At 34.8% G+C, this 19274-nt stretch overlaps 1 protein-coding gene across 4 annotated transcripts in view; it reads right to left on the minus strand.

Annotated features, from left to right (window-relative positions):
• Positions 1–19274, minus strand: part of LOC113511074 (laminin subunit alpha-5-like) — a 32568-nt gene that overhangs the window by 6175 nt on the left and 7119 nt on the right. For 3 of the 4 annotated variants that reach the window (XM_052900331.1, XM_052900329.1, XM_052900328.1), the window contains exons 2-8: positions 8662–8721; positions 7781–7903; positions 6110–6220; positions 4992–5129; positions 4029–4139; positions 2833–2973; positions 2058–2104 (exon numbers count right to left, since the gene is read on the minus strand). In XM_052900331.1, coding sequence (XP_052756291.1) covers positions 2058–2104; positions 2833–2973; positions 4029–4139; positions 4992–5129; positions 6110–6220; positions 7781–7903; positions 8662–8721 — 731 coding nt within the window. The remainder of the gene's footprint in view (positions 1–2057; positions 2105–2832; positions 2974–4028; positions 4140–4991; positions 5130–6109; positions 6221–7780; positions 7904–8661; positions 8722–19274) is intronic. The other variant, XM_052900330.1, reaches the window with a different exon arrangement.

Genomic DNA, 19274 nt, shown 5'->3' on the forward strand with positions numbered 1-19274 from the left:
AATTAGGAAAGGAACAGTTCTAGGAAATATTATATTAACATTTGGAATTACAAGTAATTTTAATTCAATCGCATGAAATAGTGTACGTTTGATTCTTGCTTTTAAATTGCCAATTCTCTCCCCGACAACACAGTTTTTATTTTTAATCTACAATTTAGGAGTTTGATGCCCGCTCTTATATTCGTCCTTGAGTTCGATCGGCTCCTTCTCCTGAAACAAAGACGTACTTCTAGATCGCATCACTATCAAATAGCTCCACGTCTTTAAGCCAAGAGCAAATTTGTTCGGAGCACAGGTAGTCTGTCCCGTCCTGGTTGCATTTGCAGAGGTTGCACCCTCTGTTGAACTCTGCGTAAGGCTTGCACAGGTATTCGATTTCGACGTGATCCACGCCCTTAAACGAGAGTTTTCATTTAGTAATATTTGTGATCCATTAGATTTTTTAAGCCAATTAAAATTCTTAACAATTTCTGTCAACATTTTCTATAGTTTTAATATACTTCTGCTAATATTTAATTCAAAAAGAGTTATGAAATTTTTGTGTATAATTATATAGCTCTAACTACATACATCATATAATTAATATACTTTGTAATTTTGGTAAGAATATTTTGTAGTTTTTTTTTCTTTTTTTTTTTTATAATGTATTAATCTGTCTAACAATCACCTGTAATTTGCTTCTTGTGGAATTTCTCTTATACGATTATCTGTTTGAATACTGTTAATTCTGGTCTTTGTATATATATATATATATATATATTTTATTTTGAAAAATTAGATTTTAATATATAATAAAAATTTGTCTAAATCTTATCTGCGTTGATGCGTTCATGAAATTTAAAGAAATGAACCACTTACCGCACTCTCAGCAAAAACTTCAACTTCTTTATTCATGTCTCTTTCGAGACATTCTCCTTCAGTGCATTCGACATTTTGTCCTTCTGTGGTACACTCCTGATTAGGTTTGCAGACCGATCGCTTTACTTTGTTACTAGTCATATCTATAACATTGTTAGCCTGCAATATTATTATTTTATTATATTTCTCAAATTATCAAGTTATTGATAATAAAATATAAAAATTACATTTAATTAATCGTTTTAAATGATGTGATAAAAAAATATGTGAACAAAGAAATCGTGAAATAAACAAATTACTTACCTTAGACGTAGAATACAGTGCAACCTTTTTCCCAACAATTTTGTGCACACTATATGTTTTCGAAATTAGTTTAGATTAAATGTAAGAATTATCTGATGTAAATATAGAAAACTTATTGTACTAATATAATAAAATTGTAATTAGACAATGTCTGAACATTAAGACTTGTCGGGCGGTCTCGGCTTAAGTCGGCTCTGTTCGCCACTTCGTGTTATGCCACCGATTGCATGTTACGCGTACTTTTAATTTATATATTATTTAATATGCAATTAACTACAACGAGAATTGTAACAGCTTTACAGTCCACTGTTGTATCATTAAACCATCATCTTTCATTAGTAAAGGCTTAAACTTTTTTTATTTAATGAGATTTTTAAGAAAAAATAATATGAGGTCTTAAGAACATCAAAATAGTAATTTTAAAAAAATTTATATTTTGTTACAGACATTGTCTATTTACGATTTAATTATAAATTAGTAAAACACTGTATAAATGAAATAAAAAAAAAAATGTAGTGATGTGCAAATAACACTTTTATTCGTCGTAGAATGTCTAAATATAATATTAGTAACCTGTCCCTGGTATTATATATTTTGATGTTAAAAATTATTAACTCAAAGTCGAGTTGACTTTATTAATATACCGCAAAAACACACTATTTTCTCAACTATGCATAGATGGAGGTCGTGAAAGAAAATACGTCAAATATTAGAAACCCGATATATGCATATGGATCCAACACCATTTTTGAGAAATTTGCAAACCGCTCTTAATGCGACTGTAACAAGTCTTTATATTACAGTTTAAATGAAGTTATTTTAATAAACGGATTTTTTTAATGATTAAAAATAGAAGCGATGTTAAAAAATATAATAATAAAAACAAATGAACTTACCAATTCCGGGCTCTTTTTCGTTGTGCTTTCTTCAAATAAAACAGGATCTGAAAAAAGGAATTTACATTGAGATGTATCTTTTAGCATTTTATAGGTGTATTGAAATGTATGATAAATATCGATAGGCGGTTAGTACTTGGTCTCTGGGTGTAGTTATTATTATAATTGTCATTGAATTGTTTATTTCTCAGCTTTTAGCGCTGGTACACTACTACACTTACGGGTACGTGACCAAGTAAGTGCAGTGTGTATGTTTGTATGGAAGGTTATGTTTGTGTATGTCGGGTGGCTACTTCATCCTGATCTATATCTAAGAATTTTCTGACTATTCTGCAAGTATTTATTATGGCAACCTTTTGTAGGGAGATGTAGAGATTTTTTCGTAGACCTATTTGTTTTATACCTGTTTGTTGACCTAATATTATTATTATATTAACTATTAACTGAGCACTGATGAACATAGATTTGCCAGTAGTTGCCACGCTTGGCAGGCAGGTTGACAGCCGCAGTTAGGTCTTGGTAATGTTTTAAGAGGGACGCCACATATATTATAAAATATTATTAAAAATTACATTCGTATTAAAATATACTGATGATTTTTTAATAATGTTTAATGATTTTTTTTTCAATAATTCAAAATTCTGGATAAAATTTTATATATTTCCTCACTTAGTTTGTTTTGTAAGGTTTGTAAAAAGTGTTCATAACCCCCTATGCTAGAGAAGCCCCTAAGCTATGCAAGAGATTACAAATACTGAAAATGGTCATATCCTACCATTTTCGTCACAATGAAAATTGGTGCAAATACGGAATCCATCTGGTTGGCAGGAGCATTCGTTGCAATCCGTCTTCCACGAAGTTCCTGGTACACACTCTTTGTTTTCTGGCTGTTTCATTGTTGTTTTATTAGTTTTACCTGAAAACAGATATGTTTCTGATTGATATTAATATAAAGGATAAACAGACATGGAGCATGTCTCCTTTCCATGTAGAGGAGACCTATTCGAAGATAGAAAAAAGTTGATATAGATAGAACAATAGGATCTATTCTGGGGCGCTATTTCTCTATCTGTAAAATTAAATTTTAAATTTGATATTATAGCTAAGTCTTTATTGTAAAGTCCAATATGAACTAAATTTGTATTAAATTTAAAGCAAAATTATTATGATGATCCATAAAATAGTAATTATGCAAAATTAACTAAAATGCTTGCTTGAGATTGCATAGCAATAAGACCGCCTTTTGTGCTACACTATACTTATCGAAAATTCTTTAATAAATCCTGTAATGTTACGTATATATAATATGTCCTGTAATGCAATAAAGTGTTAAATAAAATAAATAAATAAAATATTAGGTTAAAAGATAGGTTTAGAGAAATAGCGACTCGGAATGTACCCCAATGTCTATTCGCTACCTATAAGAGACTTGGTAGTTTATGGAGCTGTATAGAAATATTATTATTATTATTAAGAAGGGCTTTTACAAGTACAAAACCTGTGACACTGCGACCTTTCTATGACTATATATATATAACTTTCTATGTGCTCACCCTTTTTTTTTTAAAGTTCGCTGCTAATTCCTAGCAGTGACAGGAATTTTACGATGTTCTTTGTATCGATGTTTTTATCTCCTCAGGATATAAACGGTATTTACCAATGAAGATATATCGTTTATGTGTGAATGGGATACAGTCACAAATTAGGTGCTGTTTAGAAATAAACTGATAACTATAGAAACAAAATCAAGATAAATAAAATACTTATAGCAACAGACAGTGTAAATCATCCACTTGATGTTGTTTCAAAAATAAAACTTGAAGAAATCAAAATTGGTTCAGAATTATTAAAGACTAGCTTTTTGCCTGTTATTTTGTGCGTATGGATTTCAAAACGAGAAAAGAAGGCTCATGGGAAAGGCCACATACACTACAGTGTTTCTGTTTATGATAATAAAGACAAAGAACTTACCATCCGGAGATTCGCATGCCAATAAAGTGCACAAAGGTCGGCCATCGTAACAGTAGCAACTGTTGCATTGGTACTTCCAGAAAGTGTTTGGTGCACATTTTGTTTTTCGCTCTGAAATGAGACATTAGTTTTGTATTAAAAATTTTAATCCGGGAAATTCTAAAATTTTCGGAATGCTGTTCACGATGATGGTTTCTTTTTAAGCGATTTCGAAAAGAAATAGGTTGTCAATTGGATGGACTCTATAGTTTCTTTTGTTACATGATATAAAGAATAAAATCGAAATCGTTGGCGATCCGCAAATCTAAGCAACCGGGAAAAGAAATGGCTCACCCAATTCTTTTCCTGTGGGCATCGTAATGGGCGATTAAGGGTACTTAATGGTCGAAAAATGAGTAGCAGCGTTCCTCATAAAACAACATAAGTAAAAGCCTAAAAGCGATTGTAAACCCTCCTGCCTAGCGTGGCAACTATTGCCAAAATCAAGGGAGGTTTTGCCAATAGATCCTACGATGAGAATAAAAACTAAGAAACTACATATGCTATGGAACATATTGATATAGAAATTTCATAATCTTACTAACTTAATAGCTAATCGCAATTTTTTCGCAAAAAAAATTCTCTACTTGTGAAATTTTGGAGAAGTTACATTTTTGGAGAAAAGTGAAATGAGCTAGGGAAAATTTGGGTAATCCTTTTTTCAAATTTTGATATATTATATATAAACCGGATATTTGTATCAGATTTTAACTACATATTTCATTAATTATAGGTATGTATTAAATATTGTGATTGGAACCGTAATCATTTGGAAAAAAAAAATTACATTTAGGTAATAAAAAATCAGAAATCCCATCTGGCAATTCTGACTGAACACGCATTGTTAGTGTTCCTTATTGAAAAACCACAATAATTTTAAGGCTTCATATTTGAAAACTTTTTGTAGAAAATAATCAATATTACCATTCAGACAAGAGTTGAGGGTACACATGGCCAGGCCTTGAGGCGAACAAATGCATGAGTTGCATTCAGTGTGCCATGCGGTTCCGGGCGCGCATTCCTCCCCTTCCTTTAGTTCTAAAACTTTACGTTTGTTTGTATCTGGAAAATAAGAAAATAGTAAACTAGAGTAAGTTGTAAGTAAGAAAAAAAGGTTGTCGAGTGGCGACCCCGTACGGGCAAACGTAGTATAGGACAACCTCAACTAGATGGAGTGACGACCTCAAATATATTGCAGAGAATTAGTGGATGCAGGTGGTTCAAGACCGTTCCTTATGGCAGACTATGGGGGAGGCCTATGTTTAGCAGTGGACAGATACTGGCTGGGATGATGATGATGACGATGATGAAATTGGAATAAAAGAGAACAGATTCATATTACCCAACTTATTATTGTCCTATAAAAGGCATGAATCTAATCCTATTAAAAGAGAATTATAGATCCTAATGGCAGTGTATGGGTGAGGCCTATGTTCACCAGTAGACAAATAATGGCTGAAATGATGATGATGATGATAAATCGTCTACAAAGGCTGGTGCCTATTATGATCACGTTAGTCAAGCAACTTGTTATAGTTGTTGTGTTTTTTCTAATGAATGATAATGGAATGGCAGTCACATCTGCACTAACAGTTATGAATTTAAATGACGTTGCAGACAAGTCTAATAGAATAATGATTACTTGTAAGTTACATATAAAATATTGTATTTATAAATGTTGTGAGCAAGGGTGGACTTATCTCTGATAGAGATTTCTTCCAGTCAACCCAATACAGTGAGAAAGCATTTTGTTAGCGGGCAGCTACTTCTATTCTATTCTATTTTGTAATCACACAAAAATGCTTCATATACAAATTTTGTTGACAGATGGAAAGATAGAAGAAAGAAGAAAGAAGAATAAACAAAGAAGAATAAAGTTAAATTAGTTAACAAAGATAAATAATTTGTAAGCGGGGAAGACAAATAGAAAAGTTAAGGTTTTTAAAGCTACACGATTGATTTGTGTCGCTTAATCTAACTTGAAAGATGGATCGTACAATAATTTATAGTTTTAAGGAAAAAATAATAATAAAAGAATTTACCTAAAGACACAGTGCAGTCTTTATTACATTTCGGTTGTCCGTCTATGCACCAGCAGGTGGCGTTACAATCATTCGTCCATTGGGAGCCAGGGGCGCAGACCCTAGAACGTTCTGAAAAAAAAAAAACAAAAAAAAACATTCAACTTTCAACAGAGGGAGACTTTGTACAAAAGTCGATTGCTTGGGTACCTCTGTCCCATTCGTGTTTCAACCGTGAAGCAGTTGTGTTTGCATAGCTGTGTTTCGGTTTGAAGGGTGGGATATGGCGTGAATTTACTGGGTACAGAGGAATAACATCTGAGTTCTCAGGAATGGCAACGTATGGGGGGTATTATGGGCGAAATAGTATACTCTGTTATGTTCATGGTAGATACTGCTCATGTCTATAGGCGACGGTTACCACTTTCCATCAGATGGGCCGTCAGCTTGTTTGCCATTCTAAGTAGCATAAAAAAAAAGATTCCAGAAAGAAAGAGGCTCCCAATTTGGTTGTATTTTTCTTTGTGTTTGTTACCTCATAACTTCGTCAGTTATAAATTTTGTAAAATCCTTTTTATCTGAAAAAACTTAGAGACAAATCCCATAGAAATTTTATCAAAATCAGTTGTATAGTTTAGATTTGAAATAATTTGAAGTCTGTTTTTTGTGGAATTTAATTTTAAATATATACTGTCTCGTCGTGGACACAATGGAATTTATTTTAGAATAAACTCTGGTAAAAGTTGATAAGTGCGTTTTATTAGATATAAATATTAACAATAATGTTCTAACTGGCGTTACAACTATCCAAGTCAAAACAAGATGGCACCGTACTAGAAATACAGCAGTGGACGGTAGGACAATAATAAAAAAGGAAACGCCTGCTCGAACAGGCCGAGCACGTAATTACGAAATTGTCATTAACATATACTATATTTTTTATTTTTATATTATACAATAAAAAAGAAAATTAATAAATTTACAAAAGAAGGAGATTTCAGTTCATTGGATTTTGTTTTATAACCATGTCATGTAATATAAATTACGTGTCACTATTTATGAATTGATTTTCATTATTTCTTTTTTGCAGCCGAGTTTACTGTCGTATATATATTTTATTTTTGTAACCATCAAACTAGGTGCTTTTCTTTTTCAACTAGAAATTTATTTCATATAGGTTCTTAGAATAAAGATTTCGGTTTAGAAAAATGGCGTCTCGCAATCCACCTCATTGTTTGCATCCATCAACAAATCCAATGTTAAACAGCAACAGAAATGTTATTTTTTTATTTTTTTTTTACGTCAGTGGTTAATAAGCTCTGTTGTCCCGGCATATAATAGGCCTCCTTTTTCCTATGAGTGTCTTAAGAGACCACTAAGGGAACTTTGAGAAAAAGACTTAGGGAACTTCGAGGAAAAGACTAAAGGAACTTCGAGGAAAAGACTAAAGGAATTTCAAGGAAAAGACTAAGGGAATTTTGAGGAAAAGATTAAGGGATGTTAGAGGGATGGGAAGCAGAGTCCCTCTTAAAACATCATCAAAGCCTAACTACGGCTGCCAACTTGACTGCCAAGCGTGGCAAATACTGATAAAACCCTCTTCATGTTTAGCAGTGAAAAGTTAAAAGCTGATGTAATAAGATGATGACGCATCTGATAGAAAATGGTAACTGTACTTATGAAATAACTCACCATTATCGCATCCCACTTTGGTGCACGTTGCAAATCCACCAGGTTCACACGTGCACGTGTTGCATTCCGTTTTCCAATACGTGCCCGGAGCACACTGGTTACCCCAAGAGAGGTTTGATATGCCTAGAAAAATATTTAGTAACTATTATTAAGATTCGCGTTTCTGCTGTGAAACAGCTGATTGGATGACTGTTTCGGTTTAAAGAATAGGCTATAGCTGTGAAATTACCGAGTATAGAGGCATAAAAACATTATTCTCAGACATAGCAACACATGAAGCAACCGCAAATTTAGACAATTTACTTCAAATTATTTTTAATTACAAAATAATCAACAAAAAACAAGGCTCAATTCTAGCGTATTTCTTATCCAATTTTATTTAGCGACCAAACACCAGAGGGAGACTTTGCACAAAAGTCATTTGCTTGGGCATCTCTGTCCCATTGGTGTTTCTACCGTTAAGCAATTGCATGGCTGAATTTCGGTTTGAAGGGTGGGATATGGCAGTGAATTTACAGGGTACAAAAGAATAACACCCGAGTCCTCAGGAATGGTAACACATGGGGAGTATCATGGGTGAAACAGTATACTCTGTTATATCCATGGTACTGCTTATGTCTATAGGCGACGGGTGGGCCGTCAGTTTGTTTGCCAGTCTAAGTTGCATAAAAAAACCTTTACCCACACTATGAAACTTGGTATTTACGTATTATATGGGATGGAAAAGGATACAGACTACTATTTGTCCAGGTCAGTAAACGTATTCCGGTCATACGAATTTTTTCGCGGGTAAATAAATAAATAAAATTAATACATAAAAATCTATCTATCTACACATTCGAAGCCGGTGTGGGTGGCTAGTACTTAAATACAATACACACCTTTCTGTTCCATGTTGGGGAGACACGAAGGATCCTCGTCGTTGGATGCACATCTCAGTACTGGAAAATATTAAATTAAAATCATCAATGCTTAATACGTGAAAAACAATTTTTTTTTTTATATTATCTTGGCATTTTAAAGACTCAAGTGATGGCTAGGAAATGTTCTACTTTTAGATATACCATTTTTTTTTATACAACTTAGAATGGCAAACAAGCTGACGGCCCACCTGATGTAAAGTGGTAACCATCGCCTATAGACATGAGCAGTACCATGGACATAACAGAGTATACTGTTTCGCCCATGATACCCCCCATGCGTTGCCATTCCTGAGGACTCAAATGTTATTCCTCTGTACCCAGTAAATTCACGCTACATCCCACCCTTCAAACCGAAACACAACCATGCAAACACAACTGCTTCACGGTTGAAATACGAATGGGACAGAGGTACCCAACCAACCAGCAATCGTACAATAAGTAGTATAAAAAAAATATTATTTCAGCTGTCCATTACTGGGCATAAGCCTTCCCCATAAGGGGTGGTTTGTCAGGAGTTGCCACTATTGGCAGGCAGGTTGGCAACGGTAGTTAGGCTTTTAGAAATGTTTTAAGTGGGACGCTGCTGCCATCCCTCGCTCTTACTTAGCCGCGTCTCATGACACCCATGGGAAAGGAAGGGGTGGCAAGCTTTTTTGGTTTTGTTTTTTTTATTTAGACTTTGAATTTGATTAGTTAGCAGATGTAATATTCGATGCGGCAGGTGGCAAGCCTATTACAATCGCATTAATGCAATTTGTTATCGGTGATTTCCATCGGAAAGTTGGTCGCGAATTTAATTTGGTGCACATTTTCTTTACCATTGACCCACAACTTGATATAAAAAAAAAAACAAAAATGTAGATTAAATAATACAAGCTTATTTTAACAAAATAAATTTGTATTAATTTACGTTTTTGTCAAGATTGTATGTATAAAGACATCTCACGTCCACATTTCAATTCCAAAGATGGCGGTTAATTATTGTGTTACAATTTCGAAATCCTCGCGGACAATGCTATCTTCGACGAGTTCTCTAATTATACAGCCAATTGTTTGTCGCTATTAATAGAACTGCAATAATTGCGAAGGTTAAAGGGCAAATTGAGGATCGGACGGGCGCGCTGAGACCGAATCAATTCACGTGACTTTCAGCGACCATTATCGGAAAGTTGGCGGGAAACGAGATGTCATGTAACTTTTTAAAACTATCATAATCAGGTTTCTTAGTTAAGCCGATTTTTTTTTTATTATCATCCCTCACTAGTCCCGCACCAGCGTATAACGATGGCTCAGCTTAGGTTACCAATCCGATGTCATCTTATAAAAACACAGCAGCAATAGGGGGAAAAGGGATTTTTAGAGATAGGGTATATTGCTGGTAATGGGGGTTGTTTTTCTGTTGTTTATTTAACGGGTGACAATTGAATGGCACCCATTAAACATTACGCCTGCACTATTGGGATACGCTGACGGGGCACCAATAAAGGAAAATAGATGAGGATGAAAAGGCAGGTCAGTTAACCTTAGCCTAGCAGGTTAGTTAACTTCGTGACGAAGTTCAGTAGAATTAACCACGATGGTTTCCAGGGGGAACAGCATGGAGGTCGACCTGATAGGGTGTATTGCTAGCAATGGGCCAATTAGACCCCATTACTAGTAATCCCTCTCCTCACTAGTAATGGGGTTGTTGGACCCTATCATACAGGGTTTATTAATAACCTTTTCATGACCGAGAATATGAGTAACCTATGTCCTTTTCCATCCCATATAGTACATGTATTCAAAATTCAGAATGACCGTTTATGATGTTAAGAAGTAAAAACAAACAAAATTATTTTCGTACTTATCATTAATTAGAATTAATCACAATTATTGTTGAAGTATAACGTTTTATTTTAATAAAGTTCCTAAAATATTAATATATTGTTTATAATTGATAACAATTTTTTATTGGATGTCTTATTTTTGGATAGTGGCAACCCCTGTATTTTTTTTATTACTGCGTGCTCTCTCGTCTGTGGCTCTCTTAAAATATTCATGTAAAGAAGCGTTAAATAAAAAAAAAAATAAAGATACCAAAATATTGTCTGTTGTTTTTAAAAAAAAACACCACTTCAAGCTTCAATAGAAATTTACATCACTTTACAAAAATATGTGATACAAAAGTTAAGACTAAATATGCTATATAAAATAGCATACACACATAATTACATTCTGTCCTTGGGCATGGGTAATCACTGGAGAACTTCCAACTGCATCGTAATAGGCTTGTTTACCGTGAACTAATTAACAGGATGAGCTATGAAATCATAGTTTACATACGTATTCTTGGAATCATTATCATGTATTCTATACAGATATGAAACTCATTCATATATGACATCAATTTATCAATAATTCATCGTTTCGTAGTAAATAATATCACGGGTCAACTTAGTTGATCCATATAAGATACGGATCAACTGAACGGCCATCTTGTACTGTATGAATGATTTATTTGTAATATTAGTTTAATATATATGCTTTTATACATTTATTGATAGTATATTTATTAGGTTATAGCAAAAATACCAGAGGGATACTTTGTACAAAATTCGACTGCTTGGGTACCTCTGTCCCATTCGTGTTTCTACCGTGAAGCAGTTGTGTTTGCATGCCTGTGTTTCGGTTTGAAGGGTAGGATGTGGCGTGAATTTACAGTGTACAGAAGAATAACATCTGAGTTCTCAGGAATGGTAACGCATGGGGGGTATCATGGGCGAAACAGTATACTCTGTTATGTTCATGGTACTGCTCATGTATATAGGCGACGGTTACCACTTTCCATCAGGTGGGCCGTCAGCTTGTTTGTCATTCTAAGTAGTATAAAAAAATGTACACAGGCGGTCTTATCCCTTGAAGTGATCTCTTCCAATCAACCTTAAGAACGCGAAAGAAGAAAGTATCTTTAGGGTTTATATATGAAGCATAATATATTATATATATATTTTTTTTTGTGATTCTGTGAAATGTATTAGTTTTATTAAATATTTTTAGTTATTAAATTTCCTTATATAAAATATAACAACAATATTTAATTATAAATATAAATTATATTTATATATATAATCCCTATATATATAATAAGTCCCTTTCCCTCCACTTTTTCATATTATAGCATAAAACAAAATATAGATAGTTCAATGTGCAAACAAATTGACTGGCGGCCAACCTAATAGAAAGTTGTAAAAGTGGCCTAGAAATACTATCAACACCATGGACAGAATCCTTTCTTCCTTATTAATGCGAAAGTGAGTTTGTTTGTTTGTTACCTCTTAGCGTCTTTAACTAATCGCTATGAAATTTAATGTACACGTACTACAATAGGAAGGAGGAAAACAGCATACTTTTTATTACGCGGTAAATCGCGGGTAAAAACTAGTATATTGTAATGCGCATTATGTCCCTTCTGCATTGCCATTCCTGAAGTCCAAGATTTTTTATAGATGACGATGGAATGGTAACCCCCCGCCTGCGCTATCGGTATACGCTGGCGGGGCACCAGTGAGTAATGATAGGTGACGATGAAAGCAGGTCAGTTAGCCCATCGTGACGAATTCCACTAGAATTAACCGCGATGGTTTCCCCGCGAAACCGTGTGGAGGTCGACCTGATAGGATAGATTGCTAGAAATGGGGCTATTAGAATCCATTACTAATAATCCCTTTCCCCCCAGGATCAAAATATTAGGCCTCAATACCCAATAATTTCACCACCATATTCTATCCTTCAAGTCTAAATACGGTAAACGTAAATTTTCTTAAATATTTACGTGACAGCAGAGTACAGACAAAACAGAGTGCTGGAGGTTATACTGTAACGATTACATACTAACTTTTGATTCATCCACTATAAAAAAAAAGTCATTCATTATCTCATACAAACACGTCGATTTCAGTGTCTATCGACCGATTTTGCTGATGCGTAATGAACACTAGTAAACAAGGCCTAAATATTCCTATTGACATTGACTTCTATGATTGCGACTTTGTTTACAAACTTTGATAGTCTATGTCTATGATATGTACATAAATATAAACAATTAAGTATTACCACACATAAATATGGAAGTACATAACATTATCGAATAAGATTCCTCAATCCATCCTTTGTATCTTTGTTCCTATGTCACGCAATAACCACTGCACCAAACTGAATGCAGATTTTACAGTTGTATTTCATTTGGTCCCGCCATCTAGAAGTGACTCTCCATTAATTTGTTTTCCTGCTTTTGAAATGTACGCGTACAAAATACGCGTCAGACTACACTATTTCTAGTCAAATAAATATTTACGTACTTCTAAATATGAACTCTGTTAATGAGATGCTAAAAGTAGTTTAAAAATAAAACTAAACATTATAATAAAATACAGTACAATATGCATATTACTTGCTTGAGGACAAGTAAGGCTAATGCCCCCGCAGCTAACAGGTAAATCTGGTATACGCCTTATACACTTGTGGCCAAATAAAAATTTAACAATTTCTTCAAAACGAAATAAAAAGTCAAAAACTATTAGCACCTTATTAATAATGCTGGTAAGTAAACAATTTAAGGAAATAACAAGCAAACTGCAGAAAATTTAATCATCATCATGATGTCACCCATTATCTGTCCACTGCTGAACTTAGGCCTCCTCCATAGACTAGACTGGCAAAAGAAACAGTCCTCAGCCAGCTGAATCCACAAAATTTAATCTACTCATATAATCGATCGTTTTTAATAAGCCTTAGACTGACAAAAAACATGGACTGTAATGCTCCTGGTACCCCTCATGCATTCCCATTTTTGAAGCCTAAGCTAAGGTGTAACTCTATAACCTGTGATTTTACTTCCTAGATGCTTTGCTGAAACACGTGTGGATTAGAGGTACGAGTATCTAGACAGACGACTTTTTTTTGTAAATTTTATTCCTAAGACGTGTGGTCCTGGCATAGACTTAGTCACATCTAATAAATATCGATGCCAGTTTATGATTAGGTAAAAATAAAGTAAATCGATTCGATTAGGCGAAAAATATTTGACATTGGGTAAAAAAATTAACAAAAATCATGTCATTGAGGTTTTTAAACACTCAGGTGAAATATTTGTTTATATAATTTTAATAAATTCTATAAAAAAAAAACTACAGTAAGGTATCACGGCCGCCAGTGTAATGCTCTTTAATATTATGCGAGGTGCGCGCTTAGTAGCAGACCTCCGCGGTCTCAGTCCTCATAACGGGACGAGACTAAGGGTAATAAATGTCCTTCCTAACATCATTATGCTAATGTATACACCCGACATTACGTTGCTAACAAGATAGCTGGTTTTCGACCATAGACAATGATTTATATAGATGCCGCAACTGCATCGTACGTATACTTTATGCTTTAATGTCTTGTTCCATTTTTAAACGATTTTCAAGAAAAGATGATTAGTAATTAGTTGGTAAATAATTTATGTATATATTGAATTGATTTTGCTAATTTATCTTGCAATCGACATTGTTTTACCCGCGTGTTGGTTCCATATTAATTATGTGACAATTAAAGATAAGTAAAAATAATAACAATATAAATAAAAATAAAATAATACAATTAAAGCTATTGTTCTTCAATTTGTTTATGCAGAGCAAAATTTACTTTTAACACAATTCCTCGTTCTAAATTCATGTATTTTGAATCACTCGTGGGATGAAAGTAACTTTTTCTTTTTTTGTGGGTCGAAATTTACTTATTTAACTTTAAAAAAATAATGCTACCTAATTGGAAGACTTCGGGGGAAGGGATTGTTAGTAATGCGGACTATCAGTCCCATTGCTAGCAATACACCCTGGCAGGTCGACCTTTATCTGTCTTCCCTGGAAGCCATCGTGCTGAATTCCAGATGTATTCATCACGATGGGCTAACTAACCTCATCAACGAGGGGAAAGGGATTGTTAGCAATGGAGTTTGACAGCCCCATTGCTAGCAATATGCCCTATCAGGTCGACCTCCACGTGGTTCCCCCTGGAAACCATGGTGAACAATTCTTGTTGAATTCGTCACGATGGGCTAACTGACCTGCTTCATCCTCACCTATCATCCTTCACTGGTGCCCCACCGGTGTATACCGATAGCGCGGGTGGGGTTACCATTCCATTATCACCCATTAAAAAAAAACCTCATCAACGTGCGAAATACTACGGCACAAAGATCACCAAAAACAGAAATAGAATACATAGAAAATACACAAACAAACAAACAAACATATTTATAGATACTAGGCATGAGTAATATAGATATCTATATATGTATTTCGCCATTTGGATATTGCTCATATCAATCAGATATATATACTCAATAATAAATATATACATATATAACAATACACACATATAATATACATATATTTTCATTCATTCATTCATTTACTGTATCACCAAGGTCGTTCACAAATTAGAATAAGATACAAATATACCTGAATAAATATCCACCACAGCAACACGAGTATAATATAAACAATATAAATAAATAATAGATGTAAAAGAAGCAAGAAAAAATATACAATTGATTCTAAGTAAACTCATATGTAGATTAATCTATTTATATGTATGTATATATGTGCATATACTATGCCTGCCCATATGTATATTATGTACATATAAATAGACGTTAGAATTGGTCCGGAAATGATATTCAGCTTGTAACAAACAGAAAACAAAGGTATGAACAAAAAAGAGAGCAAAATCTTTGTAAAAAGACATTTTTCGTTGTCATGACGAATTCCACAAGAACTACTTTCAAAGGTTTCCAGGGAGAACCGCGTGGAGGTCGATCTGATATGATACATGTCTAGCATTGGGGCTGTTAGACTTCACCAATAACGATCCTTTTCTTCCCTCTTCTCCCTTTATGTATTTATTACTTTTTTTTTATACAACTTAGAATGGCAAACATGCTAACGGTCCACCTGATGGAAAGTGGTAACCGTCGCCTATAGACATGAGCAGTACCATGAACATAACAGAGTATACTCTTTCGCCCATGATACCCCTCATGCGTTGCCATTCCTGAGGACTCAGGTGTTATTCCTCTGTACCCAGTAAATTCACGCCATATCCCACCCTTCAAACCGAAACACAGCCATGCAAATACACATTTATTACTTATTTATGCATTTCCTTGAATCACATTCCCTTTTATTACAATTATTTCTAATACCAACCAAACAAGCTCTTTATCGGTGGGAGTGCTACATCACTTCCTCACTAGCTTCCGATAAACGAGTAGGTATTTATTATGGTTAACCGAATAATGTATGGGAAAGAAGCTATTGTGATGCGAACACGACATTATTTTATTTATCTTCAACGTTGATTAGGTACAATTGAATATTCAGAAAAAAAAATATACTGTTGTGATCCAAACGTCTTTAGTTGATCCATACATTATGTTCCAATCGGACCAACAATGAAATTATTTTAAACTTTTTGTGACCATACATTGAGATGGTGATGGTTGTCTCCGCTATTATTAATTAATCGTTTACATGGGGAAGAGAGGTTCTTGAGTGGCGACCGCGTACGGGTAAACGCAGTGTAGGACGACCCCCCACTAGATGGAGTGACGACCTGAAATGCGCTACAGGGAGTCAGTGGATGCAGGTGGCTTAGGGCCGTTCTTTATGGCAGTCTATGGGGGAGGCTTATGTCCAGCAGTGGACAGATAATGGCTAAAATGATGATGGCGGGACCTATGTTGGTGTTGGTGTGCTTGGATGTGGCTTACAGAGCCAATTTTCTTAATAAAGGTCGCATAGCGCGCATGCAAGTACTTTGCTGTTAGTGGTCGAGATTAGGGGGAAAAGGGATTGTTAGTAATGCGGACTATCAGTCCCATTGCTAGCAATATATCCTATGAGGTCGACCACCATGTTGTCCCCGTTGGGAACTATCGTGCTGAATTCCTGGTGTATTCATCACGATGAGCTAACTGACCTGTCTTTTCATCCTCACCTATCATCCCTCACTAGTGCCCCGCCAGCGCAGCCGTATACCGCTAGCGCAAACGGAGTTACCATTCCATTATCATCCATTGAAAAAAAAAAGTGGTCGAGATTTTATTTCGTCTCTCTTTGTGTCCAGTTGAGAAAGACATTTTTTTTATGGGTAAAAATGGTATGGTAACCCCGCCTGCGCTAACGGGATACGCTGGCGAAGCACCAGCGAAGGGTGATAGATGAGAATGAAAACCGGCCAGTTAGCCCATCATGTTGAATTCATCAGGAATTAACCATGATAGTTTCCAGGGAGGACCGCGAGGAGGTCGATCTGGTTGGTTATATTGCTAGCAATAGGATTCTCAGTCTCCATTACTAACAATCCCTTTCCCCCCAAGAGAAAGACATTTCAAAATTATAAATTTTAAGTTTTTTAGAACTCTCTATAGTAAGTTGATTTTAGTATGCCGAAAGCGTAGCATAGAAGTATAATAGGATAACTAAGCCTTTATTAAAGTTATTGCACTATTGTACATATGTATATTGTTGATTGTGTATGTTAAATGCAGTAACACAGGTATAGGAGTGGTTACAGTTCAGTATTGAAATGCAAGAATTGAGCATTGTGTTTTCATCTCGGTATTATTATTATTATTTACAACACAGGGGGCAAACGAGCATGCGGCTCACCTGATTGTAAGTGACTACCGCCGCCCATGGTCACCCACAACACCTACGGCATTGCAGGTGTGCTGCCGGCCTTTTAAAAAGGAATATGCTCTTTTCTTGAAAGTTATGTTGTCGTATCGATTCGGAAATACTGCTGCTGGAAGTTGATTCCAAAGAGTGGTTGTGCGTGGAAGAAAGTGCCTGAAAAACGCACGGTGGAGGACCGCCACTCGTCCAGATGGTTGGGATGAAATTTTAGTTTATGGCGGGTTGTACGATAGTGAAAATCAGCAGCAGGTATCAATCCGAACAATTCTTTAGAGCACTCCCCATGATAAATTCGGTAAAAGATGCACAGAGATGCAACATCTCTACGCAGTTTGAGTGGGTCGAGTCGGACAGTAAGATATAAGTAAATATGAGGGTAGTCTGAATGAAATTTAATCCAGCGAGCAGTAGACTGCATACTGAGTTCAATAGGCAATCGGTTAGCTCAGATCATGATTTTATCTAATACGCCTTTTAATTATCGAGACTGTTTATTAGCATGGGAATATTTATATAAAATATGTGTATATATCAATAAAAATCAATCTGTAAATGTGTTGCCAAACTCGAGAACAGATGGACTGATTCGGATCAACATTATTCAAACATTTGTTGAAGTCTGAGGAAGGCTAAGATAAGCCTATCTCTGACGATCATGCAGACATATGATTTCACAGATACGGTTATTTATATGTATAATAGTTATTCTATAATATAATATAATTTTATTTTTATATAATAGTTATTGTATAAATATATATATATATATATAATTTTATTTTTTTATATTTAGTTACTAACTATATTTCTACTAATAATATAATTTATTTATTATAGTATTATTTTTGCACCATATATACAATCGCTATAGTCTCTTTTCGGTTCTCAAGGTTGACTGGAAGAAATCCCTTTAAGTGAGAGATAAATCCGTCTGTATATATTTTTCTTATAACGCAACATCTATATGATAAGTGTCCGCCTTTTCTACCACATTTTATTAGTCAATAAAGTTTAAATAAAATTAAAATTAATTGTAAATGAGAAATATATATAAAAATTGTGTTTTACAAAAAGCGGTCGTATTAAAACCTTATTTATTATTACTCGTTCTACATTTAAATTTCATTACTTTTTGTTCTCCCATAATTTTTACTATTTTTGCCTTACCACAGGCGATATATCAAAGCGCTGTACGCAAAGGAAATCGTTATGTGTATATCGGGCGATACGTCACGCGTTATCGCGGGTTAAGGGTCGGCTTCATTCACGAATGCGCTGCTATCGGTGATGTCATATGAACACGAGCCCGGCGGTAATCAGTAGGCCCGAAACGGTTAACCAATTATTCGTTTTGCAGTTTCTTCTAATATTTAATTATATACAAGTATACAGGGTTGGCTGTGTGCTCCCGGAATAGAATAGGCCATCTCTTTCTTTCCCGTGGGTGTCGTTAGAGGCGACTGAAGGAATTTAATAATCGAGGGATGGACAACGACGTCCCTCTTAAAACATCTTTAAGGCCTAACTGCGGTTGTCAACCTGCCTGCCAAGAATGGAAACTACTGGTAAAACCCTGCCAATAGAGGGAGGTCTATGTTCAGCAATGGTCGATTAATGGCTAATATGGTAATAAATATTACGGAGCGGTGGACTGTGATGAGGTGATGAAATGATGTAGACACGGAATTTAGTAGCGAAATATATGTATTGAACAGCAAGCAAGGAACAATAAATCAATGTGTCAAAAAAATATAAAATTGAAATTACAAACAATAAGAATATTCTAAAAGTAAATGTATATAAAAAAGTACAATAACGTCTAAAGAGTTTGCATCGACCGGTCGCCAATAT

Source organism: Galleria mellonella, unplaced genomic scaffold (assembly GCF_026898425.1).
Source record: "Galleria mellonella isolate WM207_F2 unplaced genomic scaffold, CSIRO_AGI_GalMel_v1 utg643, whole genome shotgun sequence".
Classification (NCBI taxonomy): domain Eukaryota; kingdom Metazoa; phylum Arthropoda; class Insecta; order Lepidoptera; family Pyralidae; genus Galleria; species Galleria mellonella.